General features: G+C 40.9%; 1 protein-coding gene across 1 annotated transcript in view; it reads right to left on the bottom strand.

The window, feature by feature from the left end:
- The window catches only part of LOC121070590 (mucin-5AC-like), a 168,781-nt gene that overhangs the window by 114,024 nt on the left and 28,582 nt on the right, over positions 1-26,175 (bottom strand). Inside the window, 6 exon segments of the mRNA XM_040557952.1 lie at positions 14,962-15,056; positions 15,974-16,095; positions 20,208-20,430; positions 21,875-22,058; positions 23,002-23,180; positions 23,705-23,875. Coding sequence (XP_040413886.1) covers positions 14,962-15,056; positions 15,974-16,095; positions 20,208-20,430; positions 21,875-22,058; positions 23,002-23,180; positions 23,705-23,875 — 974 coding nt within the window.

Here is a 26,175-nt window from a genome sequence, read left to right as displayed (position 1 = left end):
GTAACATTTGGTCACACAGGCTATACTATCTTGAAAATAATAATAATAATATTAACAAGGCCAAGCTAGGATGAAGGAGATACAGTCACCTTTTTTTGCAGTACGAGCACCCAAGAGAACCTCTGATTTCATGACAGTGAATTTCAAACAACACGTGAACCATGGAATGGAGACGGTCTTACAAGCCTCCACATCTTCTTGTCAGGCCCAGCAAAAAAGGCCAGGTCACTTGATTTAACTTCAGGCCTTGAGATCTGCAGGTTATTGGTGAAGAACGGGTCATAGATAAGACAAGGCAACACTCAGTGACGTTGCTTCAATTAGAATAGAAAATGTAAAGCTAGTACTAAAAAAAACAGAATAGGAGCTGGGTAAGGAATGCTAACTCAGGACGTAAGCTGTGTTAAATGTTCAGTTTGGCAAAGGTCCTGGACATGCCGTTGCTGCCATGATTTATGTCAAATCATATATTGAAGGCAAGAGGATGAAGTTTAACTTGGCTGTCTGTATAGAACAGTCAGGAACATGTTGTTCAAACAAGCAAGATAGACTTCAACGTGTACTAAAAGCATCAACATGGCCCTCTTGACTTGGGCCACTAAAACTCTTGTCTACAAGTGAAATTTGTTAAGAACCTTGAAATGGAAGCAAACTCTCAGGTCATCAGATCCCCTTCTGGCATCCAGGAGGAATGGTAGGTAATCTCTCAAAAATGTGTTGATCTCCACCTTACGCCCTATAGTTTTCTTGCCTTTGCCATTCCCTAAGAAAAATTGTTTCTGAGCCTTTAACTTGCGATGGCTTACAAACTGTATCTGATTTCCAGATTAAGAAAAAGGAAAAAGAAAAGCAAATGCCTTTGCAAAAGCTGTTGATTATTCCACCCTCCTCATGTTGACTTTCTGGGTGTAGATGGTGTGTGCACCAAAATATGCAAATTGGCTCTATGTCCTTTACCTAAAAAAAGCTCTGTCAGCACCAGATGTTTTTGGTTCTCAAGAAACATTTGTATTTACAGTCATAAGGATTATGGTTGTATGTGGGAATTACAAGAACTAGAAAAATAGGATGCATAAAATAAGAGGATTGGTATGCAGTCACATGGATGTATCACTAATGAATCTAATGCTTTACTGTAAACAAAAGACTAAATGTCTCTTTACATAGTTGTTTTGTTTTATTTTGGCCTCACTAAATCTCTATTTACTTGAATTAATTTTTTCCTGGCTTATGTTGGCCTGAATAAAAACAGAAGTGCAACCAGTAACATTTGCAATTAAAATATAACATCATTTCAAGTGGACCTTAAGGGAAAATCAATCAGCAGTATTTAGTATTTTCTCCCTGCATGAATTTCCTATGCTAAAATTGACGCAAAGTAATCCACAATAAGATGTTCCATAACTAATTATATAAATATATTGAGAGAATGCCATTAGTAATGTGACTTCATTAGACCCTGGTGCAAGCAGAAGGAAAAAAAAAATCTAGTAGGAAATCAGAAATTATATCTAAAAGAATGAAAAAGTATTTAAGAATATTTTAGTGTATCTATAATGATTGCAAATAAAATTCCCATCACTCTAAATATTATGATATTAAATGAAATGGAAGGTCTTCAAGCGCTTTGTCTTCAGGACTGATCTAAAAAGATTTTTTTTCCTCCATGTTTCCCTTAAATCCAAAACTAATTTCCAGTAAATCACAAAAATGTTTACTTGGGACTGACACATGGTCAAATTATATCCTCTTTTCTTAAAATTTCACTTCCATGGATGCAGTTCTATCTGTTCCTCTATCAAAACATAAGAATGCATCTTGGTACTTCTTGTAAGTGTAATAAAAACTTATGGCTTTTAATTTGCTCTGTTAAGTGTGTTGTTATAGATGTGGCCTCTTGATTTTGTAAAGGAGAGAATACCAGAATGAATGAACTGGCAATTTACAAAGTTTCATTTCTGGAATGCCAACAATCCTCCTGGTACAATTTAAGAGCCAGAGTACAAATAATATTATGAATATAGCAATATAATAATCTAATCTAAGTCAAACAGGTTTTTAAAAAATCACTTCTGGAATTTTTTTCACCTTGGCTGTTTGTCACATTTAAAAATACTGCAAATGGTTCAGATCAAGGTTGTTTCCTGACACAGTGCCAGGATTTGTGTAAAATCAACCGAACAAGATGCCTTGCTGAGGACTAGTGGTGAGCTCAGGAGTAACAATGCCATTGAAGGAGAAAGACAGATTGCCAAGGGGGCTCTGTTTCCGTGATGCAATTGTGCATTAAAAATTTTAATACTAGAAATGAATACAACTCATGGTTACTAATGTTTTGTGGGACAAAAGACTGAGGTGTGACTCTGCAAAAAGACTGACACCAGCTGCAAGCTAATCAGCTGCAAACAATGGCATGCCTTGGTGTGGAGAAAAAGCAAGAAGGGAGGTTTGGGGATGGTGAGAGGCACTGAAATGGTTTCCTCTGCCTAACAGGGATGCAGAGTACTGCCAGGCCAAGCACCAGTCTTTGTGTTGATTCAAAATAAAAGCCTCCAAAGTAACCATTACTGATTTTCGGTTTGGTGAAAACAGGTTCTGTTTGTTGCACACTCTGCTAGTGTGTCTCTGTAGTGAAGGATACTTGTTGCAGGCTGGAGCAGACCCCCTCCAGGATGGGGAGATAATTCCTTCCCTGACAATAACGGCACAGGCTTAGCTGAGAGAAGATTTGGGAGGGCAAACGCAGCTAGAGTGGGTGTGAGAGATATGGGATGAACCTGCAATGGGAGTGCAGCTAGGGAGAAGAGGAGCAGGGGCCTTCTGCAGCCAGGAGCCGACCAAAAGCCAGACTTCAGAGGTGAAAGGTGAGAAGGCGGCCTCCCAGGGACCCTGAGGAGACCTGGCAACCACAGCAGGGGCCTGGGGGAAAGGACCCACTCTTCACCAACACAGCTGAAAGGGGACCTATTTAATCCAACCTTTGAAAATCAGCATGGCCCAATGGCTCTGCAGTTCCTCTTCTGGGAGCCACCCTCTTGCAAATTATTATTTCGTACTCTAGTGGGTCTAGACTGGAAGTATCTGGTATTTTCTTGGCATGGGAGAGCCCTTTTTGCTTTAAAAACATTCCACTTCAGTGAACTGGCTGGGGATCTTGTCACACCATGTTTCTGTCACATCATAACACTGCTTTCCACGTCAGCTCGTACCAAATGACAGGCTCAGAGAGAGAAAGGACTTTCCTCATTCTGAGATTCTGCTGGTACAGGCTTACATTTCCCTCTAAAAGACGGTACTGAGCCATTTCCAGCTATAGTGTGGACTGAACACATAATGAATTTGTATTTCCTTCAAAGCAAGCTGTGCAGATGAAGCAGGACCTGCTAGTCCAGTCAGGATCCATTAGCAACAAAGATTACATATTTCAATGTTCGCTCTGTTGTTTTGACTGCAGGAACAAGGAGAAACAGTTCTTAATTACTAATAATCCTTTGCATGCATTATTGACAGACTATTTTGTTCAAATAGTTGGAGCTTGCAGTTTTTAAAGTGTTCCATGTACAAAGTATTCATCTTTTCTAGTGGAAATTAAAAACTTTGTTATTGTTTTGTTAAGAGAATCTTTCTTGTGCAAGGTAGAACATTTCACAAGGGAAATAAAAACTAAGAATGTAGTTTGTTTTTAATCCTCTAAAAAATGCTGCTTTATATATACATATAAACGTTCCTGAATTATTCCAGATTTATATGCTAGAAGCTAGGAAGAGAATCAGGTCCAGAGATATTAGAAATTGGAGAATTCAAAGGGATTCAGTACCAGGGAAATGTAACTATATTTTGGAACCCCCCAGTATGTAGCAGCAAGAAAGACGTTACAGAGTGATGTGGGACTATTCATCAAATAAAATAATGACTTATTTCATTAGGATTTTTGGAGAACAGACTATTTTGTTGTCATAAGTGTCATGGTATCCCAGGATAAATATCAGCTAGGTTGATCTAAGACAGTGGTAATACCACTGATCTCTCTGGTAACCAGTGACAGGACCCAAGGGAATGGCACAAAGCTGCAACAGGTGAGGTTCAGGCTGGATAGCAGAAAAAGATTCTTCAATGAGAGTGTGGTTAGGGACTGGAACAGGCTCCTCAGGGCAGTGGTCATGGCACTGAGCCTGCCAGAGCTCAAGAAGTGTTTGGACAATGCTCTCAGATTCTGTGATTCAACGATACTCATGTCCATGATGCAAAGAAACTACTTGCACTGAGTCTTACTCTGAAGTGAAAAAATCACCATCAACTGCAAGCTACTTAATTCATTAGTTATTATTAAAAACACATCGGACAAGTTGAGCACTCTCTTGAGCTCTGAAAGCAAAATATGAGACCTCTGGGAAAAACTTTACTTTTTATTTTTTTCTTCAGCTGTTTTCCACTCAGTAAGCTTGAGGGAGGGAAAGGTGAATTAATAGGCATGGCTCCTGTTTCTGCCAGAAATCTTTGTATGACCAGTAATTGAATACCTAATCATCCAATTATGAAAGTGTAGATGAAGGGTGAGAATGTGCCTGAAACTGCTTTTCAGTTTAGGAAGGCTTAAAGGTGTATTATTAAAAGCTAGTCTAAGCAGCACAACACAGGCTGCACAAATGTCACCCAATGAACAACTTGTTACTGGAAATGCACAGATGTCTTCAGGAAAATGTCCAACCCCATTCATTTGGCAATGGAGAAGAACACACCCACAGTGATACCACAGGGCTGATCTGGTTCTTGGGTAAGTGGTCTTTAGATGGGCACTTCACCATACAGAAGAAGTGTTACAGACTACATAAATTCTTTGAAGGATTGACAAGTCTACTTACTGAGGAAGGGTGTGATGAATGTAGCAGTTCCTGAAAATTTTCCTGGGGTAACACTAAAGAAAACTGGATTTATAGGACATACCACACACCCAGAAAAACATTCTGTGCCTTAGCCTGAAATGATTGCATCTGAAAATCTGAAAAAGCTAGAGAACATCATCAAAAGCAAACAGAAATTGGAACTTGGAACTGGTAGAGCTAGAAGTAAGTTGGAGTACTTGGGGAAGTAAAGGTATCTGCTGCAGCCCTTGAGATAATTTCAGACCATAAAGCAGCAGTGTTAGTAATGATTTACTGGCATGGCTACATAGCACTAGGCTAACCTTTTGTTTGTAGAACAATGCTCACTGAGGGTCAGATTAAACTCTGTTTTTTAGCCAGGGTTATAGGATATTACAGGAAATCAATAGGTTAATACAGAAAAATATCTGGATACACAGAGGAGTGAAGACAAGAAGCTGTAAAGGTGCGGCAAAGGACTTGCCTTGTGGCTGTCTTAGAACAGCAGTGTAGGGAAAGGTAGTGACTTGGAAAAAAAATGCTTCAGAGCTGGAACACAAGAGGGTTGATGGACTTCTTCACTGACCTTCAGAAATTTAAGCTGGATCTAACTGACACAAAACACAGGAGTGGAAGCAAAATCCCTGTCTGTCAAGTTAGCCCCATTTTAAGCTCTTTGATTTGCAGAAGTAATGCTAAGAGGCACTGGGGGAGTAGTTCAAAACATCACTCACTCTGTGACAAGGCTGAGAATGAGGTTAGATAATATGGACCACTCTTTCTTTTTTTTTTTTTTTTTAAGGGAGTAAAAGCAAGCACTACAAATGTTAAAGGTAAGTGAGATGGTGCCCACCCCAAAGAACATACTGAAAATAATGAAGCTGTTCTCAGCATCATTCTTGTTAAACATCAGGGTGAAAGAATCTTTCACTAAAAGTCCTGAAGATGGTTGAGCTGTTTGAGGCAGGGCATAGGGTTTGCAGAATTTGAGGTAAATTTCTGGCACTTCTCATTAGGAATATATAAAATTGGCACTGGGGATCAACTTCTTACATTGCTTTAGAGAATTTGGACAAGGTAAGTCTGTACTTACCTTAGTCTGCCTATGAAGTCAAGAGGGTTAGGTAGGAATCAGTCCAGAAGACAGTTGAGCTCTTAGGTGAAGCGCATATCTATTTTCAGTATATACTGAAAGTTCACAGTGCTTCAAGTCCCAGTTTTGATTCATATTTATTTTGCCTGAAGGTAGATGGGATGAACTAAAGTATAGCTACCCCATCTTTCTTCTACCCAGTCATATCAATGGGAGACTTCACTGGATTTTATTTTCAGGAGGATCAGTAATTAAATAATTTCCTTTCCTACAAGAAGTATATTTTTAAAACACACCTTCACAGAAAGCAAGCTGAGTGAAATAATATAATCCATAAAGAGAGCTCAGCCTAAACGTACAGGAAGCCACTAGCCAGATTCCCTTTGAATTAAAAAAAAAATCATTAAACTGTCCTAGAGGCTACTGACGAAAAGTGGGTCTTCACATCTAGAAAAAAATAAAGTGTGTAAAAAATTAGAACGTTGTAGTTTCATGATCAAACCTTGGCCTACTTTGACACTAAGCCAGTTGCCTGGGCACACCCTCAGTGGTGTTACTTTCCTAAGATAGGAATTGGTGTTGTCAAAGAATTAAATGGATGTGAGAATGGCCTTCTACAATGTAAACTGAGACTTAAAACCCATTGTTGCCCTAAAGATATTGAATAATCAGATCCTTTGAAGTGTAAAAACCAGAAAGATTTTCACAACCGATACTTTTGTCTTGGTGTCTTTGGCATATTGTCACACTTTTTCTTGTAAAGGATGTTTGGGATGCCTGACAGAAGCAAACCCTTCAGGTTTGTAAATGACACGTTATATACTCATGCAAAAAGTTTTATGAACTGAAATATTACAACTGCATAAAAGAAACAGGGCCCTACCCTTATCCTTATCTGGGATCAGAAAGGAAATATAAACAAGGCCAAGAACGTGTATGTGAGCACACAAACCTGTAGAAGTGTCACAGCTCTCAGACCACCCAATGCTTGGTCTTCCCCTTACCTGCAAGATAATCTCTTATTTGTTACATTATTTTCTTTCCTGGCTCATTACTAATCATGTAACTTTCCCAAGTGATACTTAGACAAATTTTTCCACCTTCACATTGCAACTTTCTCATTCTAATTGTTAAGCTAGCACACTGAAACAAAATAGGTGCTGCATTCTTTTAAACAATCCCTTCTGTATTAGAGGGCATGTACAGTTCATAGACTTTGTTTTCAACTCAAGATTGTAGATACCAGAATAGATTGATATCGGTACAGCACACTGCAGATAAAGCTAGAGGTCTGATTCCACAGCCAGGGGATCCACTCTAAGAAAAAGTGTGGAAAAGGACAAAAGGACAGTCTCTCTCCCCAAATAAAAATTCAGAGCAAACTTCTAACATTCTCCTCTTTGCAAACACCAATAATCATTAACAAAAGCCCAACAAAAATTTAGCCAAACTACGTCAAACTAGTATTGGGAATTGAGCTTTCCAAGCCATAAACTAATAGGCAAATAAGTCAGAGCTCATGTCGTAATAGCAACCCAGCTCAGTGCACACCAGTGACATGATAATGTGTCTTCAAACTTGTTTACCTGACACAGCACAGTATCTCTGGCAAATATTTATTTTAGTGATATGGGGCAGTTCTTCCTGGTGTGTTTTCTCAGAACTGCTCAGCATATGGAGTACCATCATCTCATGATAAGAACAGAATGGCTACAAGCTGAAACCAGTTGAGCCCCGGCCTGACTGGCTCATCTGAAGGCTGGTCCTCCTGGGGCTACCCTAGTAAAGTGGATGCTGGTGCAAAGAATTCACACAGAAGGAAAGAAACAGTACTTGGAGCAATGCCAGTGATTTTTCTTGTGTTATGCCAGGAAAGTGTTTGACGTTCAGACTGGTCACTAGCTGGAAGAGATGCCCTGGGGCTACAGATGAGTGTTAGAGCAAGCACACATGAGAAACAACCACACAGCAGCTCCAGCAGGATCATGCCCAAGTTGAGTGATCACAGGAATAAAACAACATTTAACCCACTGATTGTATTTGACCCATTGACTGTCTATGGGCTGAGGAAGCTGAAAGTTTGCATTAAAGCGACTTTGTCTTGCTGGCTGCATCTTGTCTAACTAGGACTCTGCATCTATGAACAGAAGATGAACACATTCAGTTCAACACCTGGCCACTGGAGCTAGAAATAGTACAGCACAGGGTGGTTAGATACCAGACTGAGTAAATGAAGAATCAGGCATAATCAGGAGTGGAGAAGGGGAACGTGGGGTTTCACATGATCAACAGCCATCTGTAGATGGGAATAAGCTGTTGGTTCCAGCTCTAAGCTAAAATAATTTCACTTGCCTGTAAAGCAAAATGCATGCCAAAAATGAACAGAAAAGTATACCTTCAAATCAATTCCATTCTCAAATTCCGCATAAAGTCTCATCACCAGTAAAAACACAGGAGAGTGGACTTTTAAGTGTACCTCATAAGATTAGATCATGTTTTATTGCCCTTCTCCCACCTGAAGACAAAGCAGATATGGAAAAGATTTCCACTAGTATTCTAGCTAAGCCATCCTATTGAGAATGATTGATTTGCAAGGTTTACTGGAGTTTGTATCTGACTACTTAAGAGCCTGTTTACTCTTCTGATGACGAAAGCACTCAAGAATGATTTCTTCCCCCTCAGGGAAAGGCAAGGAGGAAAGGAACGAATGTCCTTTCTTGCTGCTGCTCTTTGCATTGCAAAAATCAGGCATGCACTTGATTTGTATCAGTAAGAATATTTTCTGAGCTAATGTGAAATTTGTACGTGAGCCTCAATGTCAAACAATTGCAACACACGCCTTCCATGGGAGTTGCATTACACTGACAGTTATCTGAATTATTTGGGGATTCCTATCATTTGTAATCAAGCAAACTGGTCCAGTGACCAGGACAGAGGCTGGGAATGGAAGAGTTAGTTGTAATTCATCAACAGCACAAACATCGTGTTGAATTTTATTCCCCATGTTTCCCAAAGATTTCTGCACTTCACTGTTCCCATTGCAACTGCTTACTCCCACTGTAATTGTTAGGAACACTCAGTCTCTCTTTTATTATTTTTAAATAAATAAATAAAAACAAAGGATGATATTCACCTCCTCTGTCTTCAGCTGTCTAAGCTGCCTATCCTGGATCTCAAAATACCCAGTGCTGAGGAACTGATACCTTCACAAGGGCTCTTACACACCAGTCTAGGCTGAGACAAACTATTCCAGAAAGGGGCTGGAGAACTGATATATTAAAATGAGCTGAGCTCCACAGAAACACAATAGGGGCTGTGCTACTGCATCACAGTGATGACCCAATAAGCATGGGCCTATCAGATACGAGTGAAGAATAACGTATATCTTTCAACTCCTATGCCTATTCAAAGTCAAGGATTCCAGCAATTTTAAGATCAGTAATACCCTAATGAAACAGTACATGTGTAAGTAACCTGACATCAACTACAATGATTTATTATGAAAAAGAATTAAATGACAGACTACTCGGAACTCAATAGCTGCAGCATTTTAAAATTGAAAGCTAAAGGTTAGCACACTTAATAGCTACTCTATCAGTTCAAAAGTATTCCCTCTAAAACATTTCCCCAAAGTCTCTACTTGGCAGGTTGTAGGACACTGCACTCACAGCCCTTAGTTCCCATTCAGGTCACAAAAAGACCAAGTTGTTCAAGCAGCAAAAACATCTGTCTTCCCTGCATACTCTGAAGGTATTGCTGAGCTTTTTCGACCCCTGTCCACATAAGATACTGTCACAAACACTATGTCCCATTGAACATGCTAGCTGGGAATTAATTGTTTGTGACATAAATCATAGTCACGTAACAAGATGTGGATCTGAACATCAGTCTCTCACGAGACACACAGCTCCAAGTTTGATCTTGGTAAATTACAAAACCCACCAGTGATAAAAGACTCACTATAAGGGTGTGAATATGTTCGTTTTCTAGCACGCATTTAAGGCACATTTTTACACTCCTGCTGTAGTGCTTACAGCACAGAAGGAGAAAAGAATCTTGCTTTGCTCCAGTGACCCAGATTGTCAGCAGAAGTAGGTGTAGAACCACTGGGGAGAAGAACAAGGTGCCCCTGAGCTGAGTCCTGCCTCTCTGACTGAACCACACCTGTGGAAGCAATTGCTGTTTCCCTTCTGAGGGAAATGAGTTGAAGCACGTAGTTATGGTTTTATAATACACACTTCCATCAGGAAGGACTTTTGAAGGGCATCGTCTGTCTCTGGAGTGCCTTGTAATAACCTTGGTTTATACACCAATATGGGATTAAAGAAATTAACCTCCTTGCCCCTTTAGCAGCATCACTGAAACAAGAAAACAAGTCCTCTTTGAAATGCAGTTTATTCTACAAACATTTAGAGCAAAATCCTCAGCTAATTTCCATAACTGCATATAATACCAGAAGGAAAAAAGCACAGGAGAGAAGTATGGTCACTTCAAGGTTAGTCACAGCTGCTTTCTAAACTACTCACTTGCTAGGGAAGCATTAAATGGGAGCTGAAATGTCTCCTTTGTCTCACGTTCTCCTCTTTGGGCATTTGGTTTCTATACATCCACATTCATCTACATGCACATATGTGAATTCAACTGTCTTATGCTCAGAGCAAACCAGATCCACCTTCACTGTGTGACTCCTTTTTTCATGGCAGCAAATGCATTTGTGTTCCATTTCATTGGCCTCAAAGGAATACCTATAGAAATGAGATTTGCACATGAGTCCACCATCTGTTTTCTTCCCTATGTGATCTGTATTCGCTCCTCCAAATACTGCAACTATTGAAGTTTTTATTGAAGGGTACAACTAATGAAGAAAAAACAAGATTTCCTATTTGTTTTTCTGCTTATTCATAATGGTCTTTCCTCAGGATGCTACTAGCTAAGCAGGGCCAGATCCTCTGAGATCAGTGAGGAAAATCCCAATAAATTTGGTGGGTTTTGATTAAGGACATTCTGACAACACAGAAATGAACAATTCACGCAGAGACCAAAGAGCAGGAAGAAACTCCATCAACCCCCAGAGCTGTTCGTAAATACACATAAGGACAGGAAGGTAATACATTTAGATGGTCTCTTTGCAGAGGGACCTATTATCCTAAGATAAAGCATTCCCATCACACTAAAGGCATTTCATCACATTGACAACTGCTGCTGTTCTCACACCCAGTTTCCCAATCAGGTCCTTTTAAACAAGAACCCAGGAAGACCAGACAGGTGAGGACAGAGAAAAGTTTCCTACTTACACAGAATACGTACTGCATGTCCCTTCGCAGAAGGGCATTGGGACCGGAGCAGCAGACTTACAGTTGTTGTGAACAATATACTGCTCTTTCACACTGCGTTTGCATTTATGTGGCAGGTCAACACCTGTGTGGGAAAATATTTCTGTTACACTTCTTCAGACTGGGGAGCAAAAGAAGTTTTGAAAGACACCTGCTGGGAAGCCAAGAGCAGATCATCTTACTGAAACCTCTTGTAGTTTAAATGCATAACAAAACAAATACACACACACACCACACACAAATAATAAATAAATAAGGAGAGTGCAAATAGGCACTAATTCAGCAAAAACAACTCCCCACTTGTCTAGATACTTTTCTGTTCAGGGACTGGCTCAAATGAAGACATGTATAAGTTCATGTAAAGGTACTACCGAACTAAGACCAAAAGGAGATATTAAGGTGTTTTTGTTCTTGTTTTTAAGTGCTACGAATGGTATTTGTTAACATTTGTGACTGTAACAACCTCCAGTTTCTGGGTGGATGATATAGAAGAAAAAACTTTTTTTTCCCATGTAACTTTCAAATGGAAAAAGACAGAACGTAATTCCTACAAATTCTCTCATTGGAAGCATAGTTCAAACTAACAGTATTTCAGTCTTTTAAAAATGCAGAAAGAAGAAAAATTTTTTAGTGTCTCCCTTGGAAGAACAAAGCAATTTTTGAGCCTTGGCTGTAAGGTACAAAACTGCTCTGCTGATACATGGACAGAGCCTTCTGGTCTGTCGAAGTTCTTGGTGCATGCAGAAGAAAGGCTACAAGTAGTGGAGAACCTAGCAGTATTTTAGTAGGGAATCAATGATTTAACACACTCACATGTCTTACAACAGCCGTCTGAAGTCATGTCAACTGTCCCCTATATAGAAAGCAAAGAACCAGAGAAGTTTAGATACTGTAGTCTAGTGTACGTATATTGCTAAGCAGCTAGTAGCAACACATAGGGTTCAGATACATACCCCTCATCTCTAACCAACACACTAATTCCTCTTCAGACTTGTTTGTGTACCAGTTGTATACAAAACAGCTTTAAAATGTCCAGTAGGGACTGAATATTCTCACAACTATATCCACTCATAAGCCAGGGGGAATGTTCTGTAATGTATGCTTGATGTGATGTAGATCCAGCTGAAGCCAGCACAAAAGCCAACTCCAAACCAGACAATGACACCTGCTCCTGGAATTGAACAGCCTGCAAAGCCCTTTCTGGAAGTTCCTGGAAACCACTGGTCACTGAAAGCCTGTCACTAATGCTCCCCGTTGCTCATTCATCTACCACTTACTTGCTTAACGATGCACCCCATAGTAGAAGAGACTACGTTCATTGGTTCCCCGACAGGTCCATTTTAGGTCATCATTTTTTCAATTGCATTTTGTAACACTGGTGTTTCTTAAGTAATGAAAAATCCCACTGTGCCATTGCCCCAGCGCTCCTCTATTTCAAGTTCCAGTGTCTAACTTCACAAGAAGTAAAATATGTGGATTTCTTAGAAAGTATAACTTTTGTTATACCTCCATGCTCCATGGGACATTCCATTCAGGGCTGAAAAAGCACATTTCTTTCACGCAAGGATGACCAACTCAGAAAGGTCAAGAAACACTGACATGACTCTCAAAACAGTACAGAAGCCTCCCAGAGCACTGGCAGGGCTCATTTCAGACGGCTTTTTTTTTTTTTCTGGTGTTAAAATACTTACTGGGACACAGTTTGATTCCTCAAATGGCAAGCAGACCTTTACTGTACTAGTCAAGGAAAACAGCCCCCCTGATTCAGTGCACATGTACTGAGTACAGTTATCATACGGTGCTTTATAACTTTGTCCAACCTAAAAACAACAGACAAATAAATTGCAATGTAATATAACAATATAAATAGAACAATGCAATAGTAATACAGTCAATGAACTAGCAGAGGGGCTGGGATGTTCATATTATCCTGGAATTCACATCTACTGAGCTCACCCACGTCCTGGTTGCAGAATGAGCATAGAGATAGGAGCAGAAATGCTAAGAGACACTACGAAGTACAGAAGATGGGTCTGTTAATAGAGGTGGGATAGAATCTCACAGGTTGGAAGAGACCTCCAAGATCACCTAGTCCAACCTCTGACCTATCACTAACAAGTCCTCCACTAAACCATATCACTAAGCTCTACATCTAAATGTCTTTTAAAGACCTCCAGGGATGGTGACTGAACCACTTCCCTGGGCAGCCTATTCCAATGCCTAACAACCCTTTCAGTAAAGAAGTTCTTCCTAATATCCAACCTAAACCTCCCCTGGCACAACTTTAGCCCATTCCCCCTCGTCCTATCACCGGGCATGTGGGAGGATAGACCAAGCCCCACCTTGCCACAGCCTCCTTTAAAGGTACCTATAGAGCATGATAAGGTCGCCCCTGAGCCTCCTTGTCTCCAGGCTGAACAATCCCAGCTCCCTCAGCCGCTCCTCGTAAGACTGTTCTCCAGACCCCACACCAGCTTCATTGCTGTTCTCTGGACACGCTCAAGTACCTCCATGTCCTTCTTGTAGCGAGGGGCCCAAAACTGAACACAATACTTGAGGTGCGGCCTCACCAGACCTGAGTACGGGGGAACGATCACTTCCCTAGCCCTGCTGGCCACACTGTTTCTTATACAAGCCAGGATGCTGTTGGCCTTCTTGGCCACCTGAGCACACTGCTGGCTCATGTTCAGCCGACTATCAAACATTACCCCCAGGTCCTTCTCTGCCAGGCAGCTTTCTAACCACTCATCTCCCAGCCTGTAGCACTGCTTATATGCAAAAGAAAAAATTCTTCTACAGGTTTTGAAGATTTTTAATAGATGGAAGAAAAGTAAGAACTATGAAAGAGGAAAATACTCTTCCTAATAGAGGTTAATGGATAAATGCAAAGTTTCTTTGTGGTAACCACCTTTTAAGTGGAAGCATAAAAATTATATATTGGCACAGAAGAAGCCAGCTTGCAAGATTTATCAAGGAACAAAGGGATGAAATAGAAAAGATGCAGAGCTCAGGAGCTACCAGAGAAGAAATAGCACATAAGAAAATAGCCACTGGGTGAGATGGCAGCATTAACCGTTCACAGCAATAGCATGCTGTAATAAAAGCAAACAGCTAGCCTGAGTTTCAGTTCACGTCTACCAACACTATGCTGAGGAGATGTGGTGTATTACCTGGGTGTTACCAAGGTGAACTACACTGCAGCAGCTATGACACTTTCGATTTTTGCCCCAGCAAATTCAGAACCAGTGTTAGTACAGCTATATCAGCTTGCTCAAACTATTTAGCTTTGTATTTCCAGGGCAAGATAAATGACATTTCTTCCAGTATCAGAGCAGTGTAATGTGAAGCCAGCTCACATATCTCTGCAAGAGCAGTGTTTTGCAATGTCACCATCCCATACAAATTCTTTCCCGTGCTGCATGTGACGAAGAGAGGGTGACATGATTTCCATTCCTGCCAGAGATGCATAATTTTCAACACAGCAGTGTCTGCAAGTCTGCAAGATGCACACAGCAAGGAGCAGCCATATAAACTTAACGCTTACTTTGGAAATATAGACATTTTAAAATCTCCTAAAGGTCTTCCCAGCTTCAAAATGTATGACACCGATTTCAAAAGATGGTTGAGGTCTTTTGGATAATTCAGCTTTCCATGCAGAGCAAGGAGCACTCACCTCGATGGTGACATTGCCAAATGGAAAATTTGCCACACAAGCCACTTGCTGGCACTGGCTGCAGCACTGACCCTCCTGTTCCACGTAGCGAAACCCTGTGGGAATAAGGTCACCATTTAGCCATATTACCTGCAGTCCTGTTCACGAAACACTGTCAGATCAAAGCCACACTGGAGGTGGCAGTGGAAACGAGCCAGCCTTCTCGTTCATTTCTGTTGCCATTAGAAACCTGTTGGAATCGCTTTAAGCCTGACAATTAAAGCTGATGATTTCTTTCCCATATTGAAGTTACTTCTGGGTCACTTCAGTTACCATATACACCCTGCTATTTGCTGCTCTTCTTTGTGCTAACACACAAGTTAGAACAAATAAATTAATTCATCAGGTGATTACTTAAAAATCTACTACCACCACTTGGTCTGATATGGTTATTCACTAGAACTGTCACTGTCAGACACATGAAGATAGTGCATCAGTTATTCCTTCCCTGTGTTTTAAGTATCCCGCAGTCTTTCCATGGATCTGTCCTGCTTCAAGATAAAGGTTAGTGGTTTTAGTGATTTTAGGATGTGGTAGTGGATCTAGCTTTCTGGGTGAGAATGGAACAGAAACCGTTCTTTGCTTGCATTCAGTAATAGACTGAGCAGTTTGTGCACAGACTGTCAGCTCACAAGTACCAAGCAGTGCCTGGAAACTCAAACAACAGTGTGGTTTCCTTATCATCTTAATTTTGAGCTGAAAACACCACCAACAGAACAACATAAACATCATCTTTCAGCAGTCAGACTTCTCTCTAACAGGTTTGCAATCACTTCCCTTCAGGGCATCTCTCAAAGGGTGACCTCTTAAATTGGTAGAGCAAAAATGGCCAGCATCCTAAAGAGGACCTACAGAAGATTATATCCTGCTATCTTTTACCGAGGCAGCAGTTTTACTGCCACGGTTCTACCTTCTCATGCATCCCGCAACAGCCATTGTTTGTGGTGGGGGAGGCTGAGTGCGTGGCACTGACCTGCTGGCAGGTGGTTTGGCATTTCACTGGAACACACTGGATCCGGTTGGTTTGCGTCACAGCATCCTGTTCATCTGTGCACACACAGTCCTCGCAGGAGCTCTTCGGCACCACTGCCCAGGCTGAAAAGATAACAAAAGCAGAGAGGAAATGGGCAACAGCAAGAAATCGGTGGGTTCTAGAATAAACATATGTCCCCTGGACTATCAAACATGAATGATTATGCTCAGGATTTACTTTTGGCAGAGCTTCCTGAAATGAATACCTCCAGATCTGACTTCAGACCTGACACTTCTCAGTATCATAAAATGAACATGAGGTTGACATATTCAAGTGCATTGATGACATGACATGAGTTATGTATCTTATAAACTTCAAACTTCAATTTTTCCTCAGTTTGACCTAGTAATTAATCTTACAACATCCAATGAGTTTTAAAATTGTATTCAATCACAATTCTGACTTCTAGACTCTAAAACACAGGTAAGAATCTCATTTAGTAAGCAAGCTACTGGTCTCTAGCATTACCTATTCATTAATATTTCCAGCAACTCATTAGACTGCTGGCAGGGATAAAATAATGTACACTTAATCCTGCTTTTTTCATAAGTGTTGACAATAAGTTCAGACAATTCTGATTCAGGCTGCATCAACCTGTGGAAAGAAGTGTCTGGAAGACCTACCTTAAATTCAACTCCTTCAGAAACACATACACCTTTTGGTACTGTAAGAAAAATAAAATGAAAAGGAGGTGCTAGGAATGATGTAACCAGTTACTGTACTCATCTCTAAATTTTCAGTGATTTAGAGAAGACAAAGAGTAGAACTGAGTTATTTGCTAGCCTTCATAGCCTGCACAATAGAAGGAAAACATGCTGTTAAATTGTTATTCTGAAGCCCTACATTTAACATCTGCTCAGATGTTATGCTGAAGTGTGGGGTAATTCTATATCCTGGTATCTTACATATGGCAAAAGCAATGTACCTCATGTAGTTAACCCATGCTTGAATTAGCTGAGCTTTTTCTTTATTGTTAACCACCTTGCTGGTCACTGAGAAAATGGGAAGTTGGGTCAGGTGTGCAATTCCAGAAATACAGTTTGACAGCAGAACGTTTGTATGGCTCAATGGAATAGAAATGCAGTATTTGATCAATAATTACATCCCAGGAGCTCATTGAATATTAGTTAGAGAACTTACACCACTTATTCCACCTCCATAAAATTTTAAAGGCTGGGAAGGAAGGGAGAGGCTACTTCTTGTGATATTGACTCATTTAGAAAAACTGAAATAGTTGAAGGAATAAATAAAATTTCTTAAGGAAACATGTGTACTTACTACAGGAGAAAATAGGACAACAACCATCCTCAGAATAGCTACCACGGGTTGGAAACCTAAGTCACATGCTGTTTTGGTTGATAACACAGGTTTTTTATATCACATTCTGCAATAGACAATGGAGATAAAGTAAGCCAAATCATCCTGTCCAGCAGTTTTTCTTGCAGACCAATGTTTGAACATCAAGAAATAGGGAAGACAATGATTCTTGAACCAAACATTTTGGAGGTTGGGACATGTACAAATAAAGTTTCTCATAGCTTGCCCTATTGTAAAGGTCTTGCCCTTCCCCAAGGGCACACAGTTCTGGCCCTTGTTCCTCTTTCTCTTCTCCACTAGATGTCATTGCTAAACTAAACACATAAACATAATCACCTCAGAGAAAAAGGAAATGACAGAGAAAAAGAATGGGGCAAAAGCAAATGAGAATGAAAACAAAACAAACAACAAAAAATGGAAGAAGCAGTGGATGAGGGCCAGAGACATAAAAGGTAGGAAGGTGCAAGCTACAGCACCCTGTCAGTGCCCACTGCTCCCTCAAGGCACCCAAAGGAGCCCAATGTACGGAAGCACGAAGGGATGAGGAATAGAAAAACATCCTACCACTGCCAGGATCCCGTCCTTCATCCTCCTGTGGGTGCTAGAAATGGCCAGGGTCTGAGCAGGACTAACGAGGAGGTCCTGTGCTGTTGCAGCTATTTGGGACTGAGAGGATGACCATTGAACGGTGACGGGCAAACTTATATAGAGAAGCTACACGTGAGGCCTTAAGAGAGACAGGGAAGTCCTCCTTCCATATGGATGAACCGATGTGAAGGATCACCCCAGCATTCAGAAAGGACAAAAGCCAGAGGATCCTGTGAACTACCTAGTGGTCCCAAGGATTCATGTGGCATTTTCCAACTTAAATATCAAAGTGGAACATGGCTTAGTTTAGAATAGAAGCTGAACCAGAGGAGGTCTCTTCTGACAGCAAGAATAAATGACTAATCTAGTGTTTATTTGGATCTGGTACCTGTTGTGTTTTTTTTTTTTTAATTTCACTTGAGGATCATCATGAGGCAAATGATGCCACATGATGCCACGTGAATCGTCTACATACCACAGACTGTCTCTGTGCAGCATGGATCATCCAGACGTGGTTTTATTTTGTGTACAAAGCCCTCCTTAGTGCAATTGATAGGTGGAGATTTAGCACAAGGGGCGGGGAAGCAAGAGATATTCAAGGTCACTTCATCACAAGCACAGTATTGACAGTCATGCTCCCAAGCTTCTCTAGGCTGTGAAACAAAAGAGATAGTTTGTTTAGAGAGCAAAATCTAGAAGCATTAGATTAATGAATGCCTACCACAAAGCAGCACAGGGCCAGATTGTCTATTTCATTATGTTGGAAAAATCAGAGTTCAAATCCCAGAGGGCAGAGAAGAAAAAATCCTGCCACCTTCCTTTGTAGGTTTACGTGTTTCCAGAATGGGAAACTTGCTACTTCTCCAGAAAAGTGCTTCCACAAACTGCTAATTTATTTCCATATCTCTATTAATGAAGTCCTGGAGTTACTAAATCTGCTCTTTCCTTCCCACTGTCAACACACGTTCACTACTATTTAAGCTTAGAATTAAAGAAACTCATGCAATCATTTTACCATAGGTCACAGCACCCAGCTATAGTATAAAGTTAGCATTTTCCTTTTTCCTACCTGTTTCACTGATCCATCTTGTGCAGTGCAACCTATAAAACAACATTACAGATTCCTTTAGTGATAACTGACCTGGGGAAACAACAGAAGTGAGAGTACAGGAATAAAAGGCACCTGAGAAATGGACACAAAAAGAAAGATCCAGAGTGCAAAGTCACAGTTGTGTATCCAAAATATTTCAATATCCTCCTCCTAAATGCTTTGTTCTTTCAAAAGTTCTGCTTTTTGTGTGAAAATAGGGTGAAGCGGTCAATCAGAAACATTTCCAGTCTAGCTAGAAATGTTCAGTATGAAGGTCTCCCCCTATTTCCTCTTTACATTTCTTACCGCAGCCAGAAACACAATGCCATCATGATCGGTCAGCGAGTTTTTCCATCAGGGCAGTAACATCCTCAACAAACTCCGGTGTGTATTTTGGGACGGGGAGGATGTTCCATAATGATTTCTCTACACAATTAGAAGAATATAAACAGAAATGAATGAGAGGCAGAATTGTGCCTGTGGGAAGCAGACACCTAATACGCAAGGAAATGCCAACTTCCAGCCTTTCTTGGCACTTTTCAAATGATGGACCTTTGCCTTAGGACATGACCCACCTGCTGAAGCAAGTGTTTCTTTTTGCTTCTCCACATGGCTTGTAGACCTGATCCTGAGCACAGCTGGCCTCTATGGAGCATTACAGAACATTGGTTAGAAAGCCTGGGCCTACTCATACCCTCCGTCACATGACGGACATATAGCATGCACTAGCTCAGGCTGCCCCCACGGACAGCACAGCCCAGGCTCCGGCCCAACAAGGTGTCCCCACATCTTCAGCAAGAGGGGTTTAATGGATTCGGCAAGGTGCTTGCACCAGTATCAGCAGTGTTTATCCAGGTACCCTGAGCAGGGTAAAGCAGGCAGAGAGAAGCTGTGCATTGCCATCTAGTGACGAAGCTGTAGCTGACACAAAGGGGAGAAAAGTGGCTAATGTCCTAACCCACTCCTCTGCAGGAAAGACCATGGGTCTGTTTCCCACTTGTTTTGCACCATTTCTGAACTGCAACTCTTTTGATTAGTTCCTGTATTTCTCAGTCCCAGAGCAGCTTAGAAAAGATTGAAGAATGACGATGCGGAGGGACAGAAACAGGTGTGTGGGTGAAGAAAGAACAGACCAGAGCTACTTCGCCACTACAAGGTCTTTCTCTTTCCCAGGCTTACCACACTGCCCATTCGCCTGCCTCCTCCAGTCCACACAGACCCCGTGGAGCCCACACAAGGCCGCGTACGTCTGCATGCTCTGACACTCGGTGCTGGGGTGCTGGTCCGAGCACCCGCTGGCCACGCAGGCCTCGTAGTAGGGCTGCGGGGGAACCACGCTGTGGCACTCGGTCAGGTTCCTTTTCAAAGCAAGGAAACAGATATGGCATTTTGCTTCCTTGGGCTACTTCCAAGGAAGAATTCAACTCAGAGCCAATCCCCACCCAGAGAAAGCCTTAAGACACAACTACAAATTGCTCCAATAAGCAATACACCCACATGTGTAACCAAACCGATCCCCACCCAGAGAGGGCCTCAAGGTAAAGATACAACTACAAGTTGCCCCAATAGACAATACACCCACACAGCTTACTTAAGAAAGCTTTACCTCCCATTCTTTACAATGCTTTGGAACAAAGCAATTTTACATCAGATTGAGACCTGCAAAGGAGAGTCTCCTGCATGGCTCACAGCTATAGTTCTATATACTGACATTTTAATGTCAACATTGTTGACAATCCTATTTTAAACCACAAAATTATTTTAATTATTTTAAAAACAGACACACACACATGCTGGCTATATTCTGACTCTGTTCCTATTATCCAAAGCATTCAGATACTGAATTATAGCTAGTTCCCACTTAAGTTCTCCAGAAATGACAAGCAGAGCCAGTGTCAAGTAGCAGGCACTATTAAGGGAGGACTGATTTGATCTGCAAAACTCAGGAACATTCACACATCAATTCACTGCTCACTTTTTCAGGGTATGCTAGAATTCACATTTTCATTGTGTCCCATAGGCAGGTCACCCAAGCCCTGCAGTTAAGCACAAATTATCTCATTTGTCTCTTTGGGAGCTGTCTTAACCAGATGATTTTACACAGATCAGAAGGCTCACAATGCTGATGATTTTTCAATTTCAGCCAGTTCTGAGACACCGAATTACAGTATCTGTTGGTAGGATCTGGGACTTTCCAATCTAATGCCATCTCTTGAAGGACTCAATGACCTCACCATTCCCGTTTTCATAGGCATCATCACCTTCTGGTTGGTGCACGTACCTGGTAGCAATATAAAAGCAAAGTGACAGTTCAAGGACAGTTGATGCTGATAAACTGCCTTTACGTAAAACAGCAATACCTGGAAGGCAGTTCTTCTTGTGAGAAAGTAACACACATGGTCCTGGATGTGAGTTCACAAGAACTTTGTAGGAGAAGGCTAGAAGAAATAGTTTGCCAGTTACTCATGAAAACCGAAGCTGAGGTCTCGGCTAATGCATTCCGCACGCGGCTAAGGAACTGAGATGGTTCTCTCTAACACAGGGCTCTCCAGATTCCGTGTCTTCCCATAGTGAGTAAGTATGATCATATGATCAAGAGGGAGATTTAGAGAAAGCTTGTCTCCATCCACCAGCAAATGTGGACAGAATGAAAGGGGGTAACTCAAAGCTGTATCTTCTGACAGTGCCTTTTTCACCATTAGGGACAATTTTGTTTAAAAGTTGTGAAACTTAAAAAAAAAAAATCACTGGAGTTGCAAAAGTTTAGAGATGTTTACAAGTGGACAAAAGAAAGGGGGAGGAAAAATTTATTGCATTCTTTACTGCCAGCTGATGAGCACACTCACCACACAGTCCCATGGTATTGTTATAAAACTTTCCAAAGGGAGTTTTATGTAAAACGCAAGTCGACTGTAGGAGACATAAACTTCTAATTCAGGTATTTCAACTATGACGTAAAGGCCAGAACTGGTTATCGTGATACCATTCGTGGAAACGTCTGGAAAAACTTTCTTGCCCATTAAATAAAATCTAAAAAGAAGAGAAGCAAAAGGCTCTATGGACATTCTTCTGTTGAGTAAGATACATAGCTTGTGTCTGGCAAGTAGAGCTCTAAGGTGCACCAAATGAAGTCTGACAAAGGCAATCATTTAGGCAGTTCCCAGTGCTTCATTTTAATATGTTCTAACTTATATTTGACTACTTCCATCAGGAAGAAAAAACACATCTTTCAGTTATGTGACAGTTTTCCAAGTTTTTAGAATATACTTTTTTTTTCCTGACACTAAGGAAAAAGATAGAGCGAGGAATGTAACTGCATTTCCTACCCATGCCATTTGTGACGAGCTTCGTCCTTTGTCATGGCAGGGCATTTGACAGTAGAGTAATACAGCTACAGCAAAATAATTATGAGGATTAATTTTAACAAAATACTTTACCAAGTTTGTTTCTTTTCCATGTGCATTGCTTGTGTCAGAATAACAACGGAATTGGAATAAAAAATGAGAAGGGACATTGAACAAATTGCTCCATCAGTGGCACCCACAGTAGTAGTTGTCTATGTGAATCCAGAAGTTGTGAGAGTGGGATGAATTAGCTGCACAAGGACATATGTGCAGTTTTCTTTAAAATGATAATATGTTCCATCAAAAGTCACATAATGCTCATTTCCCCCATCCACTGCAAATACCTGGAAGACAGAGTGGCACACTTCAAGTTTGACTTCTCAGCTTCAAGCTGATTTTAACTTTTATAATCTCTTTCAATGAGAGCTGAAATGACCAGTTTGATGAAGAAAAGATAGCTTAGCAAGGACTCTGCTCTTAATAGCCAATGTTTTAGGTGGGAATTCTGCTCCATTACATCCTACTGAATCAATACAAAGATAATACAGATGTTGATCACACAGATTTATCTTGCTTGAGGCTGGGCTGAGCATAACAAGTTTCAGGAATTCACCTGCCACAGTACTTACAGCTGACACTCAAAGACTTCACAGCAGCCAGTTTCATCATAGTGTTTCATGAATGGGAAACATTCACACAGAGTTTTAGTTGCTGAGGAGGGCAAGTCACACTGGACAGTTTTAATATTATTTCCTTCTCCCAGGCAAGTGGCAATCTGGCAGTTTCCAAAATTCCATGATTCGTTAAACTATTGGCAGATTGAAAGAGAGCAGAGAGGAACACAGCAAAGTAATATAACAAAGGTTTTAAAACCACATACAACTACCACCCTCCATTCATGTTCCTGTTTGGGTATGGCGTTATTTGCTATCTACTCTTTTCTCTGTCAGATAATATGAAAAGTATTGCAATCAACAGAGCTTTGACATTTTGTTCTGTTCTGCAACATTTCGTGCAGGTCTCAGCATTAATGTCCTGACCACTTGTAATGGCTGTTCACAGACAGGTGGGGTTTCCTAGCCTTTCTTCAGCTCATGTGGCTCTGCCTGCCTCCAGCCTGTTAGATTTTTCACTGAACAGCATAATCTTCAATTTTATTCCCTAAATTATTTGAGGGCTTCTGCTATATTTATCAATCACCTAGTTCAGCCACAACTACAGGCCAGCTGCAGCGGTGCTGACCAGCATCAGAGGAATCTGCATGGGGAGAATGCCAAATCTTGGCTGGAGGCAAACACTGTAAAGAACCACACCTTCTTTCCAGTCTCTCACCTTTCTAGGAGGAATGAGCCCAAGACAATCGCTCACAGGAGCCAATGTGGTAACAGGAACTAGGCTTGTTGCACTGGGAGCAGCTGTCAGTGGACAGTCTTCAGAGTCTGGATCACAGATGTTGAGTGCCTCAGTTTGACCAACTTTACACTCTGCCCAGATTAATTCAATCTGACATGATGCGTTGCAAATAGAGTAAGCACAATGACCCGATATATTCATTGGCAGAGAAACATTTTCTCCTGCAAGGCCAAAACCCAACAATCAGCACTGAATTGCCTATGAAAGTGGTAAACGTTTGCTGTGAACTCTTAAAGGCTATGCATCACAGATCAATCACATACTCAGCCCTACATTTAACTGGGCCTGACTGCACCTGATGGCCACCTTCAGCTGTGACTGTCTGCAACTGCTTGAATCTAACACTGAACCAGGGCTCAATTCATCCAAATGGCAAAGCCTGAGGGAGGGCCACAGGTGGCAAATCTGCAGTTCTTCTGCAGATTCTTCATTGAGTACACTGGTGGGAATTGAAAATGATTGAAAATGAGTCCAAGAGGAGAGAATACCAAGTACATCACTAAGCATATCTGGTCTTCACAAAGACCATGAGATAAATGGTTCAGGAGCTACTAAGATGAAAAGGAGCCTTCTCTCTATCTTTGGAATATGAATGTGGATTACAAACCTATGTTTGGGATTTGTGAGTCAGGGTTTGTGCTGGAGTACAATGAAGTTAGCATCTGCTCTAAACTTCCTTACACCAGGGATATCCAAACCAGGACAATGTCACAGGGTATGTGAGAACTGTAATTTTTAAGGTGTTAGTTACACTTCAAAGACATAACAACTCCATGTGTAATTGCAGTAGAGAGAATCAGCACTTGCTGGAGCACATTTATCTAACATAACATCTTCTCACATCAACAGTGCAGAAAAAAAAGAAATTGCTTGGTTTCTCACCCATTTGTAGCAATTGTCCATTGTCAGTGCAGAAGCAGGGAGTGGTTAGCATTGATGATGACGGTGCAGATGTTACAGGTTGCATATGTGGTTCTGCAGGAAAGGAAATCTATTAATGACCAGATCCTTTGCTACTCTACATTCAAGCCCTACGATGTCTATTACATTCTCTATGTTTAGAAGAACAAAATCATTTTACACCTCCATCACATTCTGTACTGGGTACACAATAAAAACACCCTCTCTATATACTTATAACCCCCATACACACACTATATGCTACTAGAATAATACACACACTCTTCTAAGTGTGTGTATCAGGTATTTTATATAGAATAAAATAAAACTCCCTTCCACTGTCTCTTAATTTGATTCCAAATTAAGGTCTTATTGAACTTCCTAATCCTGTATGACTTCACCTGACTTTGGAGAGGTGACTTCCAGTGGCACACCGTTTTGTCTTTTAATGTCTAGTTGTGAAGCATCTGTTGGTTTAAATACAGACAGATCATTTAGTCATTTAATGAAGCCACTCTATACTCTGTTTTGAATAATCCTTTCTTTCTTAGCTATTACCACATAACACCTGGAATGAAACATGTAAACACAGGAAACACACAGGTTCACCATCAGGTCTTTAACTCTTCCACTCACTTCAGTAGAGAAGATAGCTTTTAGTTCTGCTTGCCTCACTTTGTATAATTTGCTACTGCAGGATAATACACTTTTTTTTTTTTCAGCCAATGATATTTATTTGTTTGCTATAATCATGGCACAACTTCATCTTTTCACTTCCTCTTTTCTGTTTATACATGTCCCCTTCAAACTGCAACTTCTCTTTTGTGAGGAGAATAAATCACCAGGTAGTTTTATTTTCTTGTTCCAGTGATCCCCTTGAGACTGGCTTCTCCAATGTAGAAACCAGTACAGTAAGAACAATATGAGAAGGAGAAAAACAAGGTTTATGAATTATGAAATTTTGAGACTAACCACACCAGACTAATTGTGGAAGGCCCAAAGATATTGTATAAGCTCTACTGAAAAATGGCTGAAACCCTCTATTCTATCCTTACCCCACTGACAGTAAGCAGCTATAAAATTACACTTTTAGTGCCCACCATGAACCTACAAGCTCTGGCCCCTCCTTCCTGAAACATGAACTGCCTTAAATCTGTGCTTGGCATGGACATGGAGGTAGGAGTAGTCTTTTTCAGAGACAGAGGAATCTTGTTACCATTACAGACTTGATAAAATCACCACCAAACCTTGTATAAATAGTACCTTGTGCTGGTGCAGATGGTGTGTTGCAAGGGATGAATGTTTTGATGATCTCTCCATTAGGACCACAGACAGCATTACCACACCTGACCTCATCTGTTTGGCTGTATATAGTGTCATTTAAGGCGTAAGTCTTCCCATTGTAGCAACAGAGGCAATCTGAGGCAACAAAAGAGCGAATGCCACCATACCAGGGGACACTCATTATATAAATATAAATGAAAAGAAAA

The sequence above is a fragment of the Cygnus olor genome, chromosome 5 (assembly GCF_009769625.2).
Source record: "Cygnus olor isolate bCygOlo1 chromosome 5, bCygOlo1.pri.v2, whole genome shotgun sequence".
Taxonomy (NCBI): Eukaryota; Metazoa; Chordata; class Aves; order Anseriformes; family Anatidae; genus Cygnus; species Cygnus olor.
The sequence above is the reverse complement of the archived record's forward strand: the minus strand, read 5'-3'. Positions and strand labels throughout refer to the sequence as shown.